Consider the following 27,914-nt stretch of genomic DNA (forward strand, 5'->3'; position numbering starts at 1 on the left):
TTATACCAGGAAGTTTATTTTCGCTTCAATGGGATTAATGTACTTTAGCAATACACCTGTAGAAACTTCAATGGTTATTACTATACTTTGTGACATGAGATGTTCTGCGGATTATAAATGAATGCATTACATGACCACTTATGCTGTCTGATGTTTCTTAGCGATTGTCGCACACTAATTTTGACTACGGATAACTCCGTTTACATGAACAAGATAAAGGACCCACGGTAGGTGTGACTGGTCCACAGTCCTCCTAGGCACCTAAGCCCATCTCTGGTATATCCAAGGTCCGTGTTTGTCCAACTCTCTATTTTGCATTGCTTTTAGGAGTTATGAGACTGATCGCCTATGAGATTGATCGCCTTTCATACGAGTACTTCGTATCGTTTCTACAATCGTTTCATGCATTGGTAGATTTTGCAGATTGCAAAACCATGATTGCCATTCTATATAGAAGACCAACAGATCAATCAATGCGAGATTCATTTTTTCATTTCAGATAGGGTTCCCACTACTCAATACTAAGGGCATAGTGCACTCCATCGAAGATAATATTATAATTTTTTTATTATTGTTTTATTACTGTTAGAATCCCATATCTACCACATTTTCAAATTAAACCTATATGCATTATTCACAAATCTTTTAAGATTTAATGAAAAAAAAAATACACGTAAAAATTAAAGACTTTCCAAAATATTTTTTTCTAGACTTTCAGTTTGGGATAGGGCATAAGAGAATGTTGTGGTAAATATTTCTTTTCACAATTATAAAACATTTACATTTTCTACAAGACCACATAACAAGTTTTTTTGGTAATATGATGCATCTTTAATTGCTGACGTATAACAAGGACTCTGTTGTTTTCAGATTGATAGTAATATATATTTTTGTGTTTAGAAGAACTATATTCCGGGCTTAAATCTATGTTATCCTTACTTAATGCATTGAATCGAACATTCAAATTTAATTGTTTGGTCACTCAACACATGTATGTTGTGGCGATGTTTGTTAACGGAAATTAATGTAGAAGTTCTTATTGACATACTAGGAACCAAAGATAATGCACCTCAATTTAATATGTAATTGAAATTACCAAAATACTTACGAATTGTTTAGAACACAAATACGTGGATGCAAGTAATGCAGACACATTCCGTACATTAGGGGTTTCTTTTCACACTATAACGCCTTAACTTCTATCAAGCCTTCTCTCCTGTACAATACATGTAGATCATTGATTTCAATATTGTAATGTTTTGCTCTTGATATACCCGTCTGTTAAACACCGGTGCATACACCATGGCTTCACTTAGATAGATCAATACAACAAATTTTCGGATTTATCGGATATTTTTATATTGTACGTTTTGAGTTATGGACGTTCTATAACCAAATTATGGTGGTGGTGGTGGGGGTGTGTGTGTCGGGGATTAGAGTTCAACTTCATAACTATTTGCCCTGCAATCTAAGAACATCACACAACAACTTGCATTCCGTAGCATAAGAGTCTACTAATCACTGCAATCTACAAACGCACATCGAGGTTTAAATTCTATCCAATTTCAACACTACAATATATATGAATGTATACAAGTTAGTGACAAACTCATTATCAGATGAGAATGATAATATGAGTTCTGATCAATTCATGGAAGTGTGGAGGTGTATGAATGAAATCTCTCTTTCTCTCTCTCTCTCAGTAAGACAGTTATTTAATCAAAGTACTTAAAGTACTCGTGGGAGTTGAACATTGTGGAAATTCAGTTAGAAAAGATAGTACTGGAAGGGTAGGGGGATAAATGACTGAATATTATCATGATTTTAGATACAAATCAACTGTTGTTGTTTTTCAAAGCGTTACAACAGCAAACATGGATAATGGAAGGCCCATGGGCCACAACGCTCCTCGAGTAACTGAAGTCGTGTTGTTGTTTTCTAGAATTTCACCCCTTTATATTCTCATGAAAAATGTGACCACATATTATGGCCCAAACATTCAAATCAATATGGTTATCAATGCCTTGCAGTTATGAAGAAGTTTTTCCCCTGTATATATACATTCAAGTTTAATCCTAGTTATAGCTAATTCTAAGGATTCATTACTTGAAAAGGTAGTCCAATATGCTAAACTGTCACCTGAGTATACTACAGTCCTGTAGAGGATCAATGGAATGGTAAATAATTGTATAATAACTCAAAATAAATGAAATGCAAAAAAATTAAAAATTGTCGGGCATCGGAAATGCACAAGCCGAGTTGCGCAAGGAATGGGCATAGAGGGAACCGGCAGAAAAGTTTTCAAGAATTATCAAGCAGGGAGCAAAATTTTGCGTACATAAATTTCAGCCGACTTAAATCTTTTGTGACCTTGACCTTTAACCCTTGACCAAAATCAATAGGCTTCTTTGTCTCATCAAGGGCGATAATCCATCTAAGTTTAATTGAGATCCTATAATTTGTTAAAAAATTATAGTGCAGAAAACAAAATTTTCTCCAAATTTCAGTCTATTTATAGCCACTGTGACTTTGACCTTGGAATCGATAGGCTTCTTGTCTTACTTAATCGATCTAAGTTTGATTGAGATCCTATAATTCGTTCAAGAGCTATGGTGCGGAAAACAAAATTTTCTCCAAATTTCAGTCTATTTATAGCCAGTGACCTTGACCTTTGACCTAGTGACCCCAGAATCGATAGGGTTCCTCATCTTACTGAGGGTGACAGTCCATCTAAGTTTGAATGAGATCCTATAATTTGCTCAAGAGCTATGGTGCGGAAATGAAATGTTGATGCGTGCCCGCCTGCCCGCCCAAAGGCACTTCATCAGATCATAAGCCGAGTTCGACTTCATCGCTACTCCGCTAAAAATGAAACACTGGTCAAATAATGTTATTTATTGCCAAGGTATTTGGGATATTATACTGTGGCTCAAACAGGGGGTGAATGAACCTGACAGTATGGAAAGCATATATTGGAATCAGACTTGTGATGCTGGAAATCGATAGTGATTAATAAACTATACATGTACAAGATCCATAACTATTTTTTTTCTTTCAGTTTGTGAGGGAGAATCCTCATGTCTCTTTCATCTGTAGACAAATAAACAATGTGTTTTGACCAGAGCAATTTCCAATCCTTTTTGCAGCATAAATTCAACATTGTGGCAACTGGGTTAAACTTTGATAGTGAAGTAATACATGGCAGCACCTTATCCCATGCTCTTAAAATTTCTGTTTGACACACACTCATGACATCCACTCAAACATTACAGAGTGCAGCAAAATCCCATTGCAATAGGGGATTCAAAATGGATAACTGGTACAAAATATGGTACATACTATTCAAAAAGGATAATGAATTTGACATATTGATGTCTTGGAAAAGGAAATTCTGACATCGGGGCTCTAAGCGTTTTCAAACATTGTCATTTGATAAAAGTGTTCTACATTTTTAAAAATAGAGATTAATATGTCTTTACATACATAGGTGAGAAAGTTTCCATTCTTCCTAGTCGAGACATACCATGTATGCGCAAAAAATTCATAAACAAATATCACACTACTCACGTAGAAAATGTGGACCTTACCGTCATCAAGCGTAGCGAAACACGCCATTTCGAGATTGTAGTCGACGAAAGCTCGGTAACAGTAATGAATAAGGTACACTCATTTTGTATCTATTTTGTGACTTTCTTTATTAAAAGGAACAGTTCTCTAATGTGTAACGTGCAATAACTTGAAGCATGAAGCAGTTTCACTTTGCCACCGGATATAAGAAATTGTATTTCGTATTCCGATCCCAATCGAAAGTTTGTTGACTGGGAATGACGTGTTTTAATTCAATCTACATATAACATCAAGCATTTTTTTATATCACATTTAAAAAAAATCCAAATATATACACATACACAATGTTGTAGAGTTATTTCTTGTAAATTTTCTGAGGTTTCGCACAATATTCGATATTTCGCGCCACGGTGTCAATAGGGTTTTTGTGCAGTTGTCGTTCGTTTCCCTATCAATGTTTATAGGTGACGCTGCGCTGCAAACGACAATTTTCAACCTTATCTTTTATTTTTCTATGTATATCAGTATCAATTTGATCGAAATCTTGTATTCAAATTGATTTGAATACAATATCATTGCATTTATTTACATGTCAATTATCAAAATTAGATTAATTCAGAAAAGTTACATGGATTATTTAATGGCGGATGTTTATAAAAGTTTATGTTGATTTACCTAGGAGTAAATCAGCTGACACAGAACCCCCGTTGACGACCACTATACAAATCAATACAAATTACTGCGCAGAAAAGTGCGTGATGACCCAGGGAGATTGAACATAGTTCAACTCCCAAAAAAAAAACTCAGTGTGAATTAATGGAATAAACCAGTTCATAAAAGTTCAAGAACCTACTATTCCTTTACATACCCCTGTTTGCCTGATCAAGATGTAGGGCTCACGACAAGTGTGACCTTTCGACAGGGGGTGCGCTTACTCCTCCTGGACACCTGATCCCAACTCTGGTATGCCCAGGGGTCCGTCTTTGCCCAACTATTCAACAGTATGTATATTTTGCATGAAAGAACAGGAATCAGTAATGCATATCCTGTATGGTTATGAAAAAAAAATATTGGCATTGTTGGTGATAAAACATTTATCATGGTTGTTCACAGAATGATATATTGAATTCAATTATTATCTAAAGTATCTTGCATATTGTTGTAAATACAGGGGTAATTCGCTTTCGTTGAATAACTGTATTACCATCTGAACACTTATGCACATGTTACAAAGACAGTTAAAATCAATTATGTTAATGTTTTGAGAAGAAATGGAATGTGTTTCGCAAATCCAAAGATTTATTGTCTTAAATAATCTAGAATATATTTGCAATTAAACAATTTCATAATATAATGTATTGATTTATTATTACAATAGTAATATATATCCTTCAATTCATTATCTATATCACATCCGTACAATTACCATGTTTGCCAACTCTTTGTTTGGTATTCCTTGTGGGAGTTATGAGGTGAACATTGTTGGTGATCTTCACCTTTCATGTATTTGATAGATTAGTTTTAATGTAGACATAATGTTTGAAATATAATAAGCCAGAGTATTTCATTCCTTCATTTTACCCCTTCACCCTTATTTTTATTTTTGAATGAGTGCCTATTCCAGTGGGTGTGTGCATAAATGGTAGATCAAATATCCTGTACCCCCTAGTCAGATGTATTTGTAAGAGCATGTTACAACCCGGACTGGGTTTTTTCCCCAGTGAATCTGTGGTGTATTATCAAAACAATGTACATGTATTGTGGAGATTTAAATAACGGAAAACAAAAAAATAAGTAATTTAATACATAGCTGATTGTAAGATAAAAGCAATTGAAATTCATTAACGTCTTGTCTGATTATACATTGGGACTATAGAAAACCTAAAGCACAGCAGAGAATAACACATTGTCCACAAAAGTTATTTCTCCCAACAAGGGCACGCAGCAATTTATTCCGAAGGTGTAAATTTTCCTGTTCAAATAGGAGAACATTTTGACAGGTAGGATGGTAATTTTAAAGTTGAGTTACTTAAATTTTCTTTAACAAGATATTAATTTTCTTATGCGTCTAATATTTGCATTCCAGTATTCATTGGTGTAGAAATGCACACAAGGTCATTTTACTTTAAAAAATGTTAATCGATGTCCATTCTGGAACAAAACTGCTGCCTTACTTGATTGCTATAAAATCACCATAGACCAAAAATGAGATTGCCTTGACTATCTTTTAAAATAATATCGTCGTACATGTACTGTCGATCATAGCTGTTCAGTGGTAGAGTGTTCACTTCATGCCATAACCGGGTCAAACCTAAAGCGTAAACATAGGTATTGATTGATTCTTCACAAAATGGCCAGCATTCAAAAATGGCAGTCACAGCTCTTTCGGATATGACGTTAGAAACTGGAGTTCCATGTCGTGACAGGTATTGGCGCCTTCACTGCTTCGACCCTGAGAGCTAGGCATACGTCTAACTTTTTGACACTTCACCAACAGCTGGTAACGTTTCAATATACTTGGATTTTTCAACATCAATCAGGCTACAGCCTAACTTTTGTAATTATGGATGTCGTTCATCATGGGATATTTAAAAGCACCGCGGGTTACGGATGATAATCCTTGTGAAACACGCCGTCAGTTCTTAACAAAGGAATGAAATCGTCAGTCTTGTATCCCAGTATATCTCAAGCTAATGCCCACACGTTGTATTTCCAACAAATATACTTCTTCTCTTGCTTCCAGTTTTTTTTTAAATTATAAACTTCACGGTAATGGATTTCTTTTCATTAGTTCATTGTTTGCATACTTACTACAATGTGATATAGAATGACCCGTGAACAAAATTAAGAAAATACACAGTGTTTCTAATATAGGCGGAGTTTTAAAAAACTACATTCCTGTGTTGATGTTTAGTATAATATCTGAACAATTCTTGTGTTTTCATAAAACAATGTGGTATCTTAGCATAATGCTAGTAGTTACTAAAATGATGGTATCAGTATACCGATGACCTACCGTGGTGATCCGGGTTAGACTTTTGATTGATTGATGGGTTGTATCTTGTTTGACGTCTCTCTCGAGAATATTTCACTGATATAGAGATGTCACCAAGACCAGTGAAAGGCTTCAAATGTAGGCCTTTGCTCAGCTTACGACCATTGTGCAGTGAGGGTTCTTTAGCGTGCCACACCTACTGTGACACAGGACATCCGTTTTGAAGGTCATTTTCGACGACTCGTGACATCCACACCTGATGCGGGACTTTTGGCAATGGAACTGTCACTACCTGTTTTAACGATTTAGGTATGTCCCGGCCGGGATTCGAAACCCGGCCTTCCCGCATGGTGAACGCTTTAACCTTTAAACAACCGCGGCGGTGAGAATGGTGTGATAAATCAGGGTTTTGTAATAAATTCCTTGCATGAAATGTGACTCGTTGGTGCTATATTGATGATGGATATTGTCTTGAATAATTTCACTGGAGATTGTGTGATTTTTTTTAATAGTAGATCATTCTGTATGAAGATGGATAATTTTATGAATTTTCCTTGCTTAGTGAGGGTGTTCCAGCCTGTCCATTCTCTATTGTCATCCGTTACAACTTGTGCTACTTTCAATTTATCTAGAATATCGTCCCTTTTAATATCAACATAATCAAATACTGGTCTTATGATTGTGATTGTATTTAATTTCACGTAACACACTGAGTCGGGCGACGAAACTTTATTGAGATGCAAATTCGATAATAAATTGATAGACAGAACGAGTCCCAAGTTTCCGTGGGCAGCAACCTGCTGAAGACGCATAACATATATATGTGTGAAAAAGAAATACATTCTGAATTTTACCGGATACTGTTAAATATTCTCTTTTGTTTGAATTAAAACATAATAATAATATACTTACCTGTTTATTTTTTTCTCTCTCCAAAAATCAGTATTCAACTTTATAATTTAAGTTCTTCGATTATCAACTACGGGATAAAGTAATCTGCCGTGGACAAATAATTTGATTGCAATTCCACACACAATGCTGAATAATTTATGTAAGGAAGAGAAGCTCTCCAAATATGTCCTCTGGTACATCAGTCTCTGTTTCAAGCTACCCTGAGAGAATTTGTCAACTTTCCCCGCGTTATTAGAATTAGCAGTACAAGCCAGCGCTTCGCGTTGCACTCGCTATAAGAAAATGAAAGTAAGTTTTACTCATTGTATGCAATATAAAACAAGAGGTACTGTGAGCAATGCTCACTAAGAATAACCCCGCATACCCCAATCTCCCAAACGGTGTTTTTAATAGGTATAAATTACCTCTTTCCTGAGTGTAAAAATATGGTATACCTTTGTAGAAGAAAATGGAAGGTATAATCCGAACACAAATCCATGGTATAAACCTATAATTTTGACCTTGAGATAAAAGGTCAAGGTCAAAAAGAGATCATGAATGTACAAGACACATAGTCTCACGGTGATACACCCATGTCTTATGGTATTACCATGTCAAAACCCTATAATCAATTTTGACCTTGAGATCAAAGTTCAAGGTCATATAGAGGTCATGAAGGTACCCGACACATCATCTCATGATGATACACTCATGTGTCAAATATGGTATACCTATGTCAAAGAACAAAAAAGTCATGACCCTGACACGAATCAATTGTAAAAAAACCCTTTAATTTTGACCTTGAGGTCAAGGCCATATAGAGATCATGAAGGTACTCGACACATCGTCTGATGGTGATCCACCTGTGTGACATATATGGTATGCCTATGTCAAAGAACAAAGAAGTTATGTCCCGGACCCGAATCTTCACAGACCGACAGACAGACAAGAGTGATTCCTATATACCCCTCGCGAACGAAGTTCATATAATAAGTAATCTAAAATGAGTAAAAATACTTTTAATCTTTAAATATAATTCTACTAGCAGCAGAATTCAAAGTCATGCTTTTCTTTCAGAAGGAGGTGTGTACTTTGTACATGTATTCAACCACGCATTATATAATGTAGTATTTATTGATTGATTGATTGAATATTGTTTAACGTCCCTATCGAGAATATTTCACTCATATGGAGACGTCGCCACTGCCGGTGAAGGGCTGCAAAATTTAGGCCTATGCTCGGCGCTTATGGCCTTTGAGCAGGTAGAGGTCTTTATCGTGCCACACCTACATTGACACGGGACCTCGGTTTTAGCGGTCTCATCCGAAGGACCACCCCATTTAGTCGCCTCTTACGACAAGCAAGGGGGTACTCAGGACCTATTCTCACCCGGATCCCCACGGGACTGTAGTATTTATATTTAATGCGAAATGTCTTCAGCAGTGAGCAATATTTCCGTCTGTTGATATATTGGTAATTTATTAAGAAATGTAAGGTTTATGTAAAAACACTTCCTATGTTTTATAACGAGATGTTTTTTTAAAGATATATATCTAAATATAGGTTGAATAGAAATTTCTTATATATGACAAATTTTGCAAAGTAATGGTTAATTCCAAAGAAATACACGACGATAAAAAAAAACAAACCCCGATAATTACCCCATAATATTTATTTCATGTAACATACACACGCTGAAACAGATGTTCAGAAAACAGTTTAAATTGACTGGATAACACAATAACCAGGTGTGTTTTATCGCGCTAATACATCAGCGTGTTCGTCTTTTCACCATGCTTATCTGTACTTCTTTTATAAAATGGAAATTCGATATATTTAATAGTTTGTTAGTTAGCTGAATAAGAAAAACGGGAAACAGTGAAACTGCTACAAATTAATTTAATGTTTTATTATGAATGACTTTTCGAAGCGTTGCAACGTTTTTTGTTATGGGTTGATATTGATACACAAAGTCCTAAGGTGTTGGAAACATTTCAATTAGTTCTGCTTAATGAAACAAAGAATGCTATTTAACGGCTTTGTGTTGTATCCGTTTTGGGCAGAGCGTGTTTTTGGCATCAAGTTACGAAATGAAAATAACCATACGTGAGCCGTTTTATCTGTTAATTGTTCGTTGAACAAAACCTATGCGATAACCTTATACCCCAGTGTATCTAAATACAATCTATTGGTTTTTCTTTTAAAATCAAAGTACTGAAAGTACTCATGGGAGTTGAACATTGTGGAAATTCAGTTAGAACAGATAGCACTGGAAGGGTAGGGGGATAAATGACTGAATATTATCATGATTTTAGATACAAATCAACTGTTGTTGTTTTTCAAAGCGTTACAACAGCAAACATGGATAATGGAAGGCCCATGGGCCACAACGCTCCTCGAGTAACTGAAGTTGTGTTGTTGTTTTCTAGAATTTCACCCCTTTATATTCTCATGATAAATGTGACCACATATTAATGTCCAAACATTCAAATCAATATGGTTATCAATGCCTTGCAGTTATGAAGAAGTTTTTTCCCGTGTATATATACATTCAAGTTTAATCCTAGTTGTAGCTAATCTAAGGATTCATTACTTGAAAAGGTAGTCCAATATGCTAAACTGTCACCTGAGTATACTACAGTCCTGCAGAGGATCAATGGAATGGTAAATAATTGTATAATAACTCAAAATAAATGAAATGCAAAAAAATTAAAAATCGTCCGGCATCGGAGATGCACAAACCGAGTTGCGCAAGGCAAGGAATGGGCATAAAGGAAACCGGCAGAAAAGTTTGCAAGAATTATCAAGCAGGGAGCAAAATTTTGCGTACATAAATTTCAGCCGACTTAAATCCTTTGACCTTGACCTTTAACCCTTGACCAAAATCAATAGGCTTCAGGGTTCGAAATTCACTTTTTCAAGCACTAGTCCGTACGGACTAGTCACTATTGATGTTCACTAGTCCGCAAAGCATTTCACTAGTCCATCCAGTATATCATTAAATAATCATTTTATTCAAGAGTATTTAATGAAACCAAACACATCACAGTTGCAAGCAATTCATTTTCTTTTTAAACGGCCCTAACACCGACAAATGGAGCATCACTTGAATTAGGTCGCCGCCTCGCCATTTGATTTCTTTGCGCATGACGTCAGCACATGTAAACACAAAATTCCATCGTTTAAACGGCGATAGCATCGTATTAATCATGATGTATTTGTAGAATAATCTTCCGATAACTGAATCCTCGCGTCTTGGAAGATGGGTCCGCGAAATAAAGTTGTAAGAGGTAGGTAAAGCAGCGACACCAGCTGGTGTTGCTGAATTCCCACTTTTCAATATGGAGTCCGCTCTGACTCTCCCCCGCACATGTCAAATATAAAAGCGGGGGTAAGAGTCAGAGGAATCTCGGATTACTACGTGGTATGAAACACATCAGAAAGCATTTGACACAATGGTAGGTTGTACTGGTAAACTAGATCGTTAAAATCACCATATAATTGGCAACATACTTATTTTAAACGAGATTATTGAAACTGCTGTCACATCAACTTGTTTGTCAGTAGCCTATCTTGATTTGAAAACTGATCATATGTAGAACTAACTTTTACGTATCGAATCAGTTTAGAAATATAAACACCATATGCAGGCGATAATGGAATATTGCTACATAAATATGAGAAGATGACGGTGGAGAAGCTGAAACCACCCCGTTTATCATAAATCCTGAAATTTAAAATTTATGTTTCCCTTGTTCCAAATATGTGTCATTCTAAATTTGAAAAGACATCAAGAAGAAGTTAAAAATGTCTATTGTCCACATATTTAATAACTGACTATGTTGGCCCCACCCCGATACCAAAACCCCATACCTCTGGGATCATCGAATTTACAATTTTGATCAAGGGCTATACCCGCTCTTTCTAAATATCTATTTAGTTTCAATATAGTATTAACAGTACTAACAAAGATGTTATTTAAGTGTTTTACACTTAAACACTATATACCAAGTTTGGTTCCGAGCTGGTGTCAGAACCTCTACCCTGGGGGTCATGCAATTTACAATTTTGGTAGAGGCCCTCCTGCTCTCCATCACCATTCTTTTTTTTCCCTGAAACATGTGCGATTCCTGATAAAAAGTTTTTGACAAATGGTCAATTTTGGACGGTTTTTTCCTGCCCCTAAGGCCCCAGGGGGTGCTGGGGACCTGACATTTACAGTTTATACCCCCCCCCCCCCCCGTCCCAACGACGCTTCATACCATTTGAAAAAGAATTGGAGTAGTAGTTATGAAGAAGTTAAACAATGTTGAATTGTTAACGCATGACAACTGATTGAATAGGTCACCTGAGCTTATTCAGGTGACTTAAAGAAATATTACTGGATAAATTTACTCTTTTCTTACATCTCGCTATGCTAGTTTGGTGTTTAGATTGATTGATTGATGTTTTCCGCAACACTCAATAATTTTTCGGTTATCTGGTGGCGCCCAGTTTTCATTGGTGGAAGAGAGAACCCAGATACAATGTACCTGGGATGAGACCACCCACCTTCCGAAATTAAACTGGAAAACTGTATCACTCACCGGCGTGAGCGAATTTCGAACTCGCGCCGATAGAGGTGGGAGGCTGTGTGATTTTAATTGAGCTCAATGCTCAAATCACTCGGCCATGGAGGTGTTTAGAACTCCCCATGATAATGAAAAAAACCCGCCCCTGACACTTTTTTCGTAACTGTGTCGGAAAAAAACGGAGTTATCCGCAGTCAAAATCAGTGTGCCAAGAACGGCTTAACAATCGGTACGAAACACGTCAGACAGCATTTGACCCAATGATAGGTTGTATTGACGAACTAGATCGTTATAACGACCATAGTATTTGAGAAATGTTGACTTGAATCGAAACTGTATAAACCCCTATACCATATGCCTTGGGAACATTTTGTTGACGCAGTTTTCTACTTCCGGCCACGTGTGTACTTACATGGTTGAAGAGTAGTTGATAACAATTTTACAATTCCATTAAATAACCAATCAAAATCAATTTAGTGTGTATATTTCCTGCATAAAAATAGTTCTTTATGAAAATAAAGGCTTCAATTTATCTTAAAAATGGTACAAACGCATGTATATCGAATGCTGCTTTCGTTACAACTGTACACATGTAGAACAAATCAGACTTGGACGGATTCGTTATAATTGAATTACAAATTCGTGATAAACGTGTAACGAATTTACGTTTTTAACGAATTTTTATGGAATGTCCGAAGAAATTCCCTGCATCATATCGTTATTGTATTATGATAAATGCAATCTTTTAAGGAGTGTATATTTCATTTTGGTATTCTTAGTAATTCTGTTCAATTTTCAGTTATCTAGTAAATAAATACATTAATAACATCTGGAAAATGGATAGGAAATTTGAAACCTCAGTTCATGAACTAATTACAAGACAAAAAGAGATGCAAGTCTTGAGATAAGTTAAGGAGTTCTAATTTATGAACGAGTGAATTTCAGACTTTACCTTTATTTTTGCACTAGGACGCGACGTGAAGAATCCCGGAGGTAAATTGTGAAGGAAAGAGAACTAAAAGGTAAGCGCGCATGGTTAACATTTAGATGTAAATCCACAGGCAATTGCATCGATTGGGGTCGAATTAGTCCTTTTTATATAGTAAATTCGACCCCAAGCGATGGAATTGCCTGCGTGTAAATATCTTCATTCCAGTTGCTAACAAAATATGTAATAAGAATGTGCATGTAAAATTTATCTATTAATCAATGTATTAATAAAAGAATTGGCTTTATGACCATGACCTGACCTGGGGGTATGTTAAATTTACCTAGAGAAGCCATTGTGCTAAAATAAACTTAACATACAGCACAACCAGCCGCAAGACATCTGACCTACTACCCGAATTGAATAGTGACCTTAACCTAATAGCTGAATAGATCAGTAGGTGTGTCGAAGCTTAACTGGCTGCCCTGTAATCCCTCATAGGCTGCTTAGCAGCTGCAATGACAAGAGTGATACAAGTTTAATAATTATTAATTGGATCAGAAACAGGATGCAAATTTACATATATGGTGGAAAGGGTCGCATGTAAACTTTTTGTGGGGAACTGGGGAGGCGGCCAATGTGCCAGTTTGACTACCAAAGTAGGGGCAACACAGGGGGCCCTATGTGGACATAGGTACCCGAACCTGAACGAGTCCCCACGTTCTAAGGGAGGTAGAGATTTCTGCGCATCTCACCGGTCTCCTACGTGCTACCTGGTTTAATTAGCAAGTGCGGAGCAAGCTTGTAGGCCCTCATACAGTTGTCGCAACATGCACCAGTCTGTAGCATCCCCTCCCTTAGTAGGAGGTGGATGTGACCCCAGCTATCAACTAGCTGAGAGCCCCACGAATTAAACTTTAGCAACTTATGCAAGAAATTAGTATTTTCTATGAATATCCACTGACCCTTGACCTAGTTTAATGGTCGTCTGGAGGGTACACGTAAAATACATGCCCCCTGCTTTAGTAGTAGGTGGGAAGAGAGCCGGTTTTGGCGCAGAATTAGTGATCAACTACCCCAACGCACTCCCCAGTCCACCATAGACATTGGAACAATGTCCCCCACAAAAATTGATATTTGTATGTGTGTTTCCTTTTTTCTTCATGCATATTTGAAATTGGAGGCACTTAAACAGTGGGGTGGGCGACGTGCACCCTCGTCGTCGCCTAGGGCCCGCAGGCGCGAGCATTTATCCCTCTCCGAACCCCCTGTGCACTCTCAAGCAATGGTTACTAAGACCAAGTTATCACCAAATTGACACATTTCGGTAATCGCTCTCAACTTCAAGATTACCTGCATTTCCTGTAATTTTCGTGGGAATATTTAAAACTTTCAGGATTTTCGACCAGTAATTAGATTGAATTCTGAAGTTGATCATTGCAAAAAGTGTAACCTCAAATGTAATAAATTAACAACAAGGTCATCTCAATTCTGCGGGGTGGGCGACTTGCACCCTCGTCCGTCACCCAGGCCCCCTGGAGGCAGAATGGGAGAGCGTTTATCTCTATGCTACCCCCTTCGAACCCCCTTGCGTACTCTCAAGCAATGGTGACTTAACCAAGAGGTCACTGGTATCACCAAATTGACACATTTTGATAGTGATTATGAAAGTTGTAAATTATTTGAATTTCCTGGATTTTTCAAGGGAATAGCCAAAACTTCAGGATTCCTGACCAAAATTAGACTGGATTCTGAAATGACCATTTCAAAATGTGTAATCTCAAATGTGACGTAAGATTAACAACAAAGTGATCGCAGTTCAGGCGGACTTTAAGACTTGTCAGCTCTGAATAACTCCTATGATGGAAAGCAAAAATTGGACAAAATTTCCAAACACCAATTTAGCATACCATTTCCCAGTCCTACTTGAGGAAAATTACGCCCAATAACTGAAACTGGTATACCTCTAAAGGATTCCGATTGATTCTGAAGAGTTTCAGCAGAAAATTCTAGAATAATTTTGAAGTCTGAATTCCGTCAAAAAAGATCTAACTACAAGTCCCAAATACTTCCGTAAAAACTAAGGTAACGATAGCAGAATGGCACATTGCTAAATACCATTTTCGACGATTCCTAAGATAAAACAATAAACTGTAATGGATCAAACTTTTTCGACCGGAAATTCCTCATAAATTCGTCAAACTAATCCAAACGTTCCAGAACCAGTGAGAATTAACCCAAACTCAGCTAAGAATTAAAACCAAGACCGATTACTCGAGCCAAAATACGAAAATTACCCAGCCCATTAACACCCCTAAGCCTCTACCCTCAAAGCCACGCCTCCTCGGAAAAAGTTGGATAACAAAACATGACACTTCCTGACGTGGTTTCTCGACTGCTGGAACCATACAAACTCCAATAAATGCCTATTGAATGAATTATGGAAAGAAAAATTCAACGCCGAATACATCTGAGACAAAACCAGTCAATTATTCACATGAAAATGGAATGTGATTGACTTAAAGTTAACCAAACAATAACTTTTGGTTAGGCTTGACATTGAGAATAAACAACAACGAACCGATCAACAATCTGCAAGTCTGAACTTAAATTGAGATTGTGGACAATTATCGGGAACAAAAACTGCAATTAAATGCAACTAATGATATGGAACTAGGGTTTCTGTACTATGGAAATTGCTAAATATCCTAAGAACGACAAGGTGAGAATAATCTGCGACTAGTACGCTGTGATGCTGGTTCTAGCACAAACCTGAAACGTGTGTACGAAATAGCATATAGCGCTCCACGTCACGTACCTTGTCGGAACCATCTGTAAACTACATAATATAAAAAGAGGCAAATTGCTGAAATAGCAAGAATACCACGTAATTGCATAGGGATGTTAATAATAGATAAGTACTATGAAGTTAATAACTCTGCATAAATTGACCGGTGAGGTCCTTGGTACCTAAAATTGTGATTGTGCGTAGTAAAAACCCGTGAACCCCTGTGGCCGTGAATAGCAATGCCTACCCTGAAACTTGGGCCCAATAATGCCTAAGTATACCCAGCGAGATAATGTAGTGGTTGGCCACATTGCAAATTGAACCTCGTGGTAGGTTGAGGTCCGAGCCCTGGTCTAGGAAGTGCCGACATGGCACAGTCAGGTATACCTGAACGTTATCCAGGTTCATCTGTGTATGACATGTAATTGAATAAATACAAGTAACGCGACATAATGAACTGATTACAGAATGGGACGAATTAAGAGTAAGCAAGACTTGAATTTGTAGCATGATCTGACTATCTGGTGCCCTTCGCTTGACCGACTCGTTAGCCATGTCTATGAAAGGTCATGAAACCTACGTTAACCCAGTACCTAGAATCATGAATGGCATTTTGGCCAAATAGATACAATCAAAATTGTGCCATAGGGTTGCCATTGGGATACATAATAATAGAGCACCGGCAATGCTAGGTATATTAGGTGATGTAGGACATGACCAGGATATGAATTTACATATGGCGGCTGCCAAAAGATACATACAGAAACTAAGTCTGAGTATGGTATCGCCCTATGGGCTATGTTGTGCAAGTGCTTTACGACAGCCGGTAGAATTTGAACTAAGTAAATATTAAGGAATATCAAATAAATGCAGCGACTCAACATGTTGACCTTGAGAAGGGATGGTAGCCTTCGGCCGAGATTAAACGACTATCGCCGGCTGAATAGGTACCTCCTGCCTTCAGGGGAGGGGGAGGACCAGCGTTGTCGTGCTTCACTGCCTGGCTGGTATGCCGTCCTCGTCTCGAGCTCCAGTCCCGTGGATATCCCGGTTAGAAAGGTCCGTGTGTGGTGGCACGATAAAAATCGCTCCCCGCAAAGCGGCCGAGCACAGGCCAAAATTTCGAAACCCGGCGCCGACAGTGGTGACGATTCTATTCAGGTTGACCTTGAGAAAGGCGAATAGCGTTCGCCCGGGATTAAACCTCCATCACCGGCTGAATGGGTACCTCCTGCATTTAAAAGAGGGTGGGGGGGTGTGTGAACATAACAGAGTTCTTGAAAAGTGTCGGTAATGTCGGATTATCCGATAAAAGTAGTAAATGTCCGACACAAGTTACTTAATTGTCGGTCCGATGGCCGATAAAAGATCGGGATCGAAGTCCGTTTTTTACCGGGAAAAATGGCGGCCATGTGGCCCATAAATTTTCAAACCGATGCTAAATCCGGCAAGACATTGAAACGTAAACGTGAGGAATCTGTTGTGAGAACTACGAGGAGAAAAGAAACCGGGAATCTGGGAGACAATGGCTTTTGTTTGATGCGGTTTTACCTATTGCTAGGTGACACCATCTGCTAAAAGTCGCGAGACCAACTACACCCGGACAAAAGTGAGAGAGAGAGTAATTTAAACGATTGCAGAGGAAGATGAGAAAGAAGTTGAGAGGAATAGACAGGATAGAGAGAAAAGTGGAGGGTGAGAGAGAAGTGGAGGATGGGACAGAAGTGGAGGATGAGAGAGAAATGGAGCAAAAAAGTGACTCGGTGAATTGAGGAAGATTCAGAGTGTGAGGAAGATGCGAAAGGGTATGAAAGGAGAATTTATGAAGGTATAGCTGAGATGGAGATTGAATACAATAACACAAAGTCATGTAGTTGATTATAAATAAAATTTATAAAAACCTCAAAAGCAATGCATTTTTTTCTGGACTGACAAAATTTTGTTTGGGCTGACACTATTTCTAACAGTATCGGACCAAATGTCTGACACTTCAAAAGAAATTTCAAGAACTCTGACATAACGTTGCCGTGCTTCACTGCCTTGCCCTCCTAGTCTCGGACTCAAGTCCTGTGGGGATCCAGGATAGAAAGGTCCACAGCACCCATTGCAGTTGTAACAGGTCGTCAAATTAAACCGCGGGTCCGAGTCACAGGTGGCACGATAAAAATTGCTGAGGCTGTTGCTCCCCGCTAAGTGGTCGAGAAAACGCCTAACTCAGGCCAAAGTTTAGCAACCCATCGCAGACAGTTGTGACGATTCCATTGTTGGCAGAGGTGTTTTATTGTATTGCTTATAGGAATTAGATAGGTCACAGTTCGTTATCTACGCCATGGACAAAACAAATCAAAAACCAATCGATCGGTATTGCTTCTTTCTGTCCCTAAATTTTTTTAATTTTTTTTTTTGGCTTCATCCTGTTGCTGCACTAGTAAAGGATTGTTTGGCTGTGTATACGATTGCACGATGTTAATAAATTAGCCCGATGGCAATGGATTGTCATTAAGAAAATCATTTTTCACAATGTTTTGAATCTAAGGTTTGAGCAGAATGAAAAGTTAACTCGTTCCCCGTTAGGTGGAATTGTAAGAGGCAAGATAGTTCAACCAGGTTTATTTCGTAAATGGTACGAACTGTATTAGCCAACCTTAATTAATTGTGGACTATTTGATATGCATCAAATAATCTTGATTAATGATAAATGATTTTTCTATAGGGAGGAGGGCAGTGCTAAATATAGACCATTCTATAGGGAGGAGGGCAGTGCTAAATATATATAAAATCTTAACGGCAAACTAACAACGTTATGACAAACGGATGGCTTCAGCGTTTCCTCCGTCAATTTCCCATATCTATATAGTAATATCCATTATCGTATGGTCATATCTACAGACTCTGAAGCGTTCTACTACATTAGTGGAACGGTGAGGGAACGCTGAATTGTTTTGAAAGGATTTTATTTAAAGAACGAACGCTGAACGGTTTGAACAAAACAGAATGGTTCTCAGCGAGAACGGAACAGTTCTTATTGAGACCAGAACTTCGAGATAGTGAACGAACGGTTCCCATCCAGAACAGAACATTTTGGGCCAATGTTGCAATGAACGGTTCAAAACGATGAGTTTGGCCTTGATTTCTGCATTTCGGTTGTTTTTATTCACACCTGTACATGTACGTTGCGGGAAAGAAAGAAACTCGTTGTCTAAATAAAACTGAGATTTGATTAAAATTCTATATTTTTAATAGAAAAATTAGATTTGTATATACATGTACATTTGTAATAAACTTTCAATGATGGCTCATCGCTATATCTGTAAGTTACAGAGTATATAGAGCATTGAAACCGTTTGCTTTTTTGTTATATGCATACTGAATTTAGATCAATACATGTACAATGACTTCTGATTAAGGATTTTAATTAAAAAACCTTTAATAAGAATTATCTATATTTGTATTCCTTATAGGAGTTATGCGATCCATCAGTCTAAGCTGCAACGGGTTTCAGAAATAATCTAAAACCGCACGTTTTTTGTGTTGTACGGCTCGAGTTTGCTTCCATTTATTTCGGATCCTCCGCAGTTTCATATTGGTTATAGCGTTCGAATCCCGGCCGCGACAGGCCAAAGGTGTTAAAACGGGTAGTGACAGTTCCATTCCAAATGCTCCGCATCAGGTGTGAATGTCACGGGTCCCTGAAGACGACCTAAAAAACGGATGTCCCGTGTCACAGTAATCGTGGCACGCTAAAGAACCTTCACTGCTCAATGGTCATAAGTGCCAAACAAAAGCCTATATTTGGAACCCTTGACCGGTTTTGTTGACATCTCCATGTGAGTGAAAAAATCTCGAGAGAGACGTTAAACAAGATAAATCCGTATTTTGGATCGGGTCCGGTTTTTATGATAGAATCATTATCAAGCATCCGTTTGAACAAAATGGCGTCAAAATCCTAAATGTACATATCTGTATTTTGATGCATTGTAAAATGATGACATTGTGGACAAAACAATGACAGTGTGTAAGATTTGTCAGACACATTTAATATACGCCACAGAATCAACATTGTCAATGACGAAACGCCGAAAGCATGGAAAGGTAACGAGAAAAAGTAATAATGTTTCTAGTACCAGTTATGGGATTGGTCACTGGTCGTTATGTTCACCATGGATGTCAAGCCTAAACCAGAATCCACTTCCGCGAGTAATTATTGTAACGAAAGACAAATAAAGGTTTTTGATTTTAACTTGTGTATTATCTTTTTTTAAATAGCTACATAGACCCGAATTGAAATTACAGAACCCGAATTACAAAAAAATCTGAACACATCCGACCCGAACATACTTGGAACCGTGTCAAGCCTACCATCACTATTCGTTATTTTCACATTTGATTACAAAATGATTTATCTATTAGGGAATATCTGCATTGTTATACTGATCATGGAAACTTACCACACACACTGTAAGGTGAAAATAACAAATTGTAATCAATCTCATCATTCCTATAAAGAATACAAAATTAAGTGTGAGATCAGGAGTCTAGGAGGAGTAAGCATCCCCCGTCAACTGGTCACATTCTAGCAAGCCCTTTATCTAAATTATGTGATGCTTTTGCGTACGGAACCAATTGAGGGACATAAACAACATTTGCAGGTGGTAGTGGAATATTGCTACCTAAATATGAGAAGTTGACGATGTACGTAATATAAAAGGATAATACTTTTTTGTGTTCTATAATTTACTGTTTATGTAATGATCCCATGGTATAGTTTGGATACAGTGATGTATAATTTTTTTTTATCGCACCATGATAGCATATTACAAAAGGATTACACAATATATGGATATATATGTTTGTGACCTGAGAGACAGAGTATAACTTCATGAACGATGTACTGTCAATTATCATTATATATTTAGATGTCGGACGTGCAAAGCTCCTGGGATAACATTAAGGAAAATGTTAATAGTACCCCGACCATGGTGTTTTCCGTCATTGGTGATTCCGACAGCTTTGTCCCCAGACCCTGGGCCAAAACAGTATTCCAGACAGCACTAATTGAGGCGGCTAAAAGTGGAGGGGGTGAGTAGGGCAATCTAGTTTAGGAAAGAATAATCACGATCATTGATAAACCAAGGGCTGGTGGAAATTAAGACACGTGGTCGACTGTGGCAAATCTCGTATTTTTATGCCTTCCAATAATATAACTATGTTAGGCCATGCACCTCCTTAAATAATATTTGATATGTAAATTGTCAATCTCCCAAAAAAAAAAAATAGGTGTCTATTACCTCATATATATAATTCGTTTTATGATGATGCATTTCTTTGCTCCATGCTGTACGCATTTGTGCACAGGGCGATCCAAACAATCTGGCACTATGTTTTGGGGGGATAGGGGGGGGGGGGGGGTCTAACTCATTTCTAAGATTTTCCAAATATGTCGAGATATGCTAATTTGAACATTGAAAAAAAGTATGACATAACATCTTATGCTCAGAAAAGCATCATATCTCAATAACTGCAAAATTCTAGGAAGGACTTTATAAAACAAAAGAAAAAAACAGTGTCATAAACGTTCCATGCATTATAACAGGCTTCAGTGAAATTCTTGTACACCTCCGGAGTCTCTCTTTGAATGCCCATCTTGAAATTTAAGGTGTTTGGGTTTGGGTCAAAAGCTTTGTTTTAGAAATAACTCCACCGAAAATTGACTCAGCTGACAAGTTAATTAAGCAGTCCCAGTAGATGGGGTTAAAATAACTAGTGGGAGGAGCTAAACCGAGAGTGAGATTGTCAATAAACATTGTTCATAATCGCTGGAACGAAACAGCCCCTTTATTAAGTGATGAAATATTTAACAAAGTATTATATATATATATATATATATATTGTACAGAGTCGTGGATATTGTACCGAGGTCATAACAATGGAGTTTCCGATATAGTACGGGATGCTTATAGAAATTATGGGTACATGGAATTCAGTGTAGATGCTAATGGGAAAAAGAGGACTAAGGAGAGCGCTAAAGACAAGAAGAAGAAAAGAGAAAACATCAAGAATGTTGAGCGACATGTCAAACTCATCAGAATTGCGGAAGATCAGGTAATCTAAGAGATCGATTGATTGTATATTGTTTAACGTCCAGCTCGAGAATTTTTCACTCATATGGAGACGTCATCATTGCCGGTGAAGAGCTGCAAAATTTACGGCTATGGTCAGTGCTTACGGCCTTTGAGCAGGGAGGTGCCTTTATCGTGCCACACCTGCTGTGACACGCGACCGAAGTTTTTGCGGTCTCAATCGAAGGACCGCCCCATTTAATCGCCTCTTACGACAAGCAAGAGGTACTGAGGATATATTCTAACCTGGATCCCCATGGGCTAATCTAAAAGAAGGGGAAATTAAAAGTGAATGGGGCAAATGGGTTTGCCATTTTATATTTAAGAAAAAATGTTTCTATATTCTGTTCCTTACGTCTAATTCGAAAAATAACCAATCATGTAAGAAACATCTGCAGGTGGGGTAGGGGTTACGCTTCTAACGGCACCAATTTAAGCGCAAGTGCGTGCTGAATTGAAATGCTGTGTTTGCTTTATATAAGCCAATTTTCATTCAAATATTTCTACCTGAGAAAATATAGTTTGCTGTGGCCTAGAACTCAATGTTTACATTTGGGTGATCACATTTTCCTGACTTGTCTGAGTTGATGTATTTTTAAAATTGTCCGCTCTGGTTTTAATCCGTGTTTAAAAACTATCCATATATGTCCCAATTCTAGAATGAAGTGGATAATTCATAACCTACGCCCGAACTAGTACTCTGAAGTTGAAATTGACAATAACTTCGTAGCCTTTGGTGATCAGGTCTTCCAACAATCTGTTGGAATACCCATGGGCACGAACTTTGCTCTTTTGTTTACTGATATGTTTTTATATTTCGCAAATTCTTTGCATGTTATAATGATATAGTTCGCTAATACAAATTATCATTGGGTTAAATGCTGTTGGTGTGTTTCGTACTGATTCTTAGGACATTCTTGGCACACTGATTTTGACTACGGATTACTTCGTTTACTTTTTCAAACCGGTTTGACGAGATCGCCTTTGCTTGAACGCGCGTCAACCGGCGAAAGGTACAATATCAACAAGAGGTACTGTGAGCAATGCACACTAAGAATCCCCCCCCCCGCTTACCCCAATCCCCCCCCCCCCCGCTTACCCCAATCCCCCAAAGGGTGTTGTTAATAGGTATAATTTACCTCTTTCCTAAGTGTAAAAATATGGTATGCCTTTGTAGAATAAAATGGAAGATATATAGTCTAAACACAAATCCATGACATCAACGTATAATTTTGACGTTGAGATCAAAGGTCAAGGTCATGAAGAGGTTATGAATGTACATGACACATAGTCGCATGGTGATACACGCATTTATATCATACGTGTGGTGTATATTGAGAGTGAGATAAAGCATTAGCTTTATCACACGCCCGTTTGATAAAGCACTTCCGGTCCGAACTACTTTTGACACTGTCCCCGCTTGGATGACATATTTTTGTTGTTTTTATGCATATCCATGCATGAAGTAAAGCGTAAAACTTATTATTCTGTATTTATTTAGAATTTCTTTTATAGCAAAATTAAAATGATGTTGCCCCCACTGATATATTAATGCAAGTTACCGGCCACAAAAATGCCAACTCGGTCTGTAACTACTCAAAAATTACGATCAGAAAAAAAATGTGTGCACATCATCGACAAGGAATAGACCGCCTACTGGACAAGCCTAATCGAAAGTACCTATACATGCTGCGGTACCACGTATAAGCACAGTCTCTTTTTTCCTGGAGCATATTAAATGTAATCAACAGCTTTACTTGCTAGGCTGGGTCTATTTAAAGTGCCTCAGGATTTCCTCTCGCCCTCAGATCCAAAGAAACTGCGTAAATAAAATCCAAATGCACAAACTCTTCTACTTTTCATTGTAAACTGTTGAACATTCTAATAACGCTGCATTAATAATTTACTTTCATCGATCGTTAATTCGTTATTACAATTGTTTATTTCAAAAGGACGACGACATCAAACTTTTATCAGAAGGTCAGGCCTACGTCAAAAAATAAATACTCGGTCAATAGTGTTGCTTTGTTGGAATGGCAAAATCATTATTAATTATAAACTATAATCCCTTCTAAAACAATTTTCATTCATGGTTTCTTTTATAAAAATGCCATTTTGTATTGTATATTAATGGTTTATAAGCTTACTATTTTTTCCCGCGTAAGGTAGACGGATTAAGCACGACGTCTGAGCCACGGATTCAAAACAAATTCAATCAGCTGTTTCTACCATACTGGGGATCATCTCAAAATTAAGTGAACAGAAGACGCATGAGATAAATAGAACATCTATAATTGCGTGTTTTGATATATGGTTTATCCAACTCGTTGATAGGGTGTATTTATTCACTCGGCAAGCCTCGCGAATAAATACACCATATCAACTCGTTGGATAAAACAAATATCAAAACACACAATATAGATATCCTCTATGTCTTATGGTATGACTATGTCAAAACCCTATAATCAATTTTGACCTTAAGGTCAAAGTTCAAGGTCATATAGAGGTCATGAAGGTACCCGACACATCGTTTCATGGTGATACACGCATGTGTCAAATATGGTATGCCTATGTTAAAAAACAAAGAAGACATGGCCCTGACACGAATCCATTGTAAAACCCCTTAATTTTGACCTTGAGATCAAGGTCATATGGATATCATGAAGGTACATGACACATCGTCTCATGGTGATACACTCATTTGTCAAATATGCCTATGTCAAAGAAGTTATGGACCGGACACGAATCTACACAGACAGACAGACAGACAGAGTGATTCCTATATACCCCCCCCCCCCCCCCCTTGAACTTCGTTCGGGGGGTATAATTAGGAAAATCATCACTGAGGCGAATTTTACCACGATAATCCATTCAATTGTCAGTTTAGAGTACAGAAACGGGTTTTGAACTGAGGGGGGGGGGGGGGGGACATTTTTTTTTTCAATATGGCGACTTCCATCCTTGTTTTGATATGATATTCGCCTTTCATGGTACTACTTGCAGGGGGTTTAATTTAAACGATGTATTTAATGCCGAAACGTGTCGGCATCTATATCAAAACGAATTTAAAGGGTTTTTTCAAGAGGATTCATATGTTTTCCACATTCCGGAAGACCTGTGGCCTCAATTTAAAGACTAGCATGCTTCGATTTAAAAACTGATCTTACACAAACCAATCTCTTGCGTATCGAATCAGTTGAGAGCTGTAAACGCCATGAACAGGTAATAATGGAATAATAATGCTATATGAATATAGGAAGTTGACAATGGAGAAACTGGCATCATACCTTTCTCATAAAGTTCAGTTGTTATAAATCGCACTCGCCGTGTACATTAATTTTGACAGTGAACAATCACTGAAAAGGTGATGAAACTCAGGTGGCACACGCGAGGTGAATATAACGAACAGTGATCAATCCCACAACTCCTATAAGCAATACAAAATAGATAGTTCGGCAGACACGGACCCCTGAACACACCAGAGGTGGGATCAGGTGCCTAGGAGGAGTAAGCATCCCCTGTTGACCGGTCACACCCGCCGTGAGCCCTATATCTTGATCAGGTAAACGGAGTTATCCGCAGTCAAAATCAGTGTGCCAAGAACGGCTTAACAATCGGTATGAAACACGTCAGACAGCATTTGACCCAATGCGAGGTTGTATTGACGAACTAGATCGTTATAACGACCATAGAATTTGCGAAATGCTGACTTCGATCGAGACGTTGAAACCCCTGTACCATCAATTAACTTACCTCGATTTAAAAACTGACTATACGCAGAACAAGCTCTTGCATATCGAATCAGTTGAGATATATAAACACCATATGCATAATGGAATATTTCTACATAAATATGGGAAGTTGACGATGGAGAAGCTGAAATCATCCCGTTTGTCATACAGATGAGTTGTCAGTTTGCCGTTAATGTCTGTTTTCAATAAAACATCTAAGTATGAAGCAGAAGTGGACGACTCTGTGGTGTCCTTTATTTCGAGCTGACAGGGAGGTGGTACATGTAATTCACAAAAATAAACACGTTTTTGTAAGACGGAGAGCAGACGAAGTACTAGTTTGTATATCTGAACTTCCTATTTTCATTTCTGAAGATCACATGTCCCTATCAATTAGGGTTCTAAACTTTTACCATTTCTTTTAATATTCAATGTCACTTGATCTTGATATCAGTTCGTAGGTCCTGTCATCCTCCTATCATTGTCGAATATCGCATATCTCTTTTTATTCCGTTTCGAAAGTTTTACCAGGTTTAAGTTTAAGGTCACTAGTCACTGAACCTTGATACCAATTTGTACCACCATTTCTAAAATCCCCATGACTTTTATCAGACCTGGTTCTGAAGTGATACCAGTTGTGTGTTCCAAAGTCAGTCGTCAATGTAACTGTAGTCACCTGACCTTAATGTTGATTTGTAGGTCCTGGTACCCACTTATCATTTCTAAAATTGTTGATATTACAGTTTGAATTGAGAAACAGTGAATTGGTAGAGAAACAGCGCGCTACCATGCGGATGATTGGAGACGGAGTTAAAGCCTCGGGTTCCTTATCCTTATCTGCGTCTTCAGGTGTCAAAACAGTGGCTACCTGAGTAACATGATTGATGGATTGTTGTTTAACGTCCCTCTTGAGAATATTTCACTCATATGGAGACGTCACCATTCCAGGTGAAGGGATTCAAAATTTAGGCCTATGCTCGGCGCTCTTGGCCTTTGAGCAGGGAGGGATCTTTATCGTGCCACGGGATCTCGGGTTTTGCGGTCTCATCCGAAGGACCGCCCCATTTAGCCGCGTCTTACGAACTGAGGATCTATTCTAACCGGTTTAGTATCGAATGGATATCATTTTTTTTTTAACTATGCAGGCGCAAATTCCCTTATTAAACCAAAACAGTCCAGCGTGATCATTTTGGTATATAGACCTACGATATTCAGTTATATTTTTTAAAATATAATTTATGTACTTATAATCCGCGAAGCGGATTATAAGAAGCGTAAACTGCACCAAGTTACATTATATCGTTTAACATAGGTTAAAATTAGCTTCTTTTCTTATAACTCAATGTAAAAAGACAAAACTACACTGTAAAATTCTTCATTCATACAAAAAAGTAAACACACTGAGAAATAGAAACCACCTGAACCGCGCAAGGATTCACGCAGCTATAGACTGGCGAAAATTGTCTCACCAGAGGGCGCGTTACGCAAGCTTCACTTACATCTCATTTCCTTTCCCTATAAAAGTTCTGGCAACAGGTGATGCATTAGGCTCTTTTCATACCCTATTGACACTTTGTTAAATGCATTTTTACCAGTTAGCTATTAGTCTCTTATTTTACAACTTTTATCGTATTTTTAAAAAAAAATTTACATCCTTTCTTACATTTCATTCCATGTTAACATTAAATCTTCACCTCGTTTATGCCATACATTCATACGCATAAAACGAAGTAATTTCCAAATTTAGGATCAGAACACGGGGACTTTAAACAATTTACAGTAGCATCAATTGAATTGCACTAAAAGCATTTCATAATGTAAAACTTATACGGTTTCCAATTTTGATGCACCAGATGCGCATTTCGACAAATAATGTCTCTTCAGTAATGTTTGAAATCAGAAATAACAATGAAGTTTTAGAGCTATTATAGGGAAAAACTAAATATTTAGTCCAAAACATAAATGTTAAATATTACAAACTTTAACACGATTTCTGTAAAAAGTCGTTAACAGAGGTATAGTGCGAGAAGTCTGACTAGCGAAGCGTCGATCGAGAAAACAGCAATTTTGGTTCTATACATAACCGGAGCATGCACTTACTTATCTTTGAAAACGTAAGGTGATTTTTCAACAAATATTAATAATACAAGATATATGTGCCGGGGCGTAGCTAGGACTATTTCAATGTTTAGGCCCGAAAGATGAAACCTACGTTTTTACTGAGGGGGTAGGTGCGGGAGGGGGTAAGTGTGGGACTGACGTGCTGAGGGGGTAAGTGCGGTGCTGAGGTGTTGAGGGGGTAAGTGCGGGAGGGGGTGTTCCTT

General features: G+C 37.8%; 1 protein-coding gene across 2 annotated transcripts in view; it reads left to right on the forward strand.

Moving 5' to 3' along the window:
- The first annotated feature begins 5,448 nt into the window (after nt 1-5,448).
- LOC125661869 (transient receptor potential cation channel subfamily M member 2-like) overlaps nt 5,449-27,914 on the forward strand; it is a 52,046-nt gene continuing 29,580 nt past the window's right edge. For both annotated transcript variants that reach the window (XM_056146370.1, XM_056146371.1), the window contains exons 1-4: nt 5,449-5,567; nt 12,994-13,046; nt 20,657-20,819; nt 21,637-21,842. In XM_056146370.1, the coding sequence (XP_056002345.1) occupies nt 20,657-20,819; nt 21,637-21,842 (369 nt within the window). In that variant the 5' untranslated portion in view covers nt 5,449-5,567; nt 12,994-13,046. The remainder of the gene's footprint in view (nt 5,568-12,993; nt 13,047-20,656; nt 20,820-21,636; nt 21,843-27,914) is intronic.

The sequence above is a fragment of the Ostrea edulis genome, chromosome 8 (genome assembly GCF_947568905.1).
Source record: "Ostrea edulis chromosome 8, xbOstEdul1.1, whole genome shotgun sequence".
NCBI lineage: Eukaryota > Metazoa > Mollusca > Bivalvia > Ostreida > Ostreidae > Ostrea > Ostrea edulis.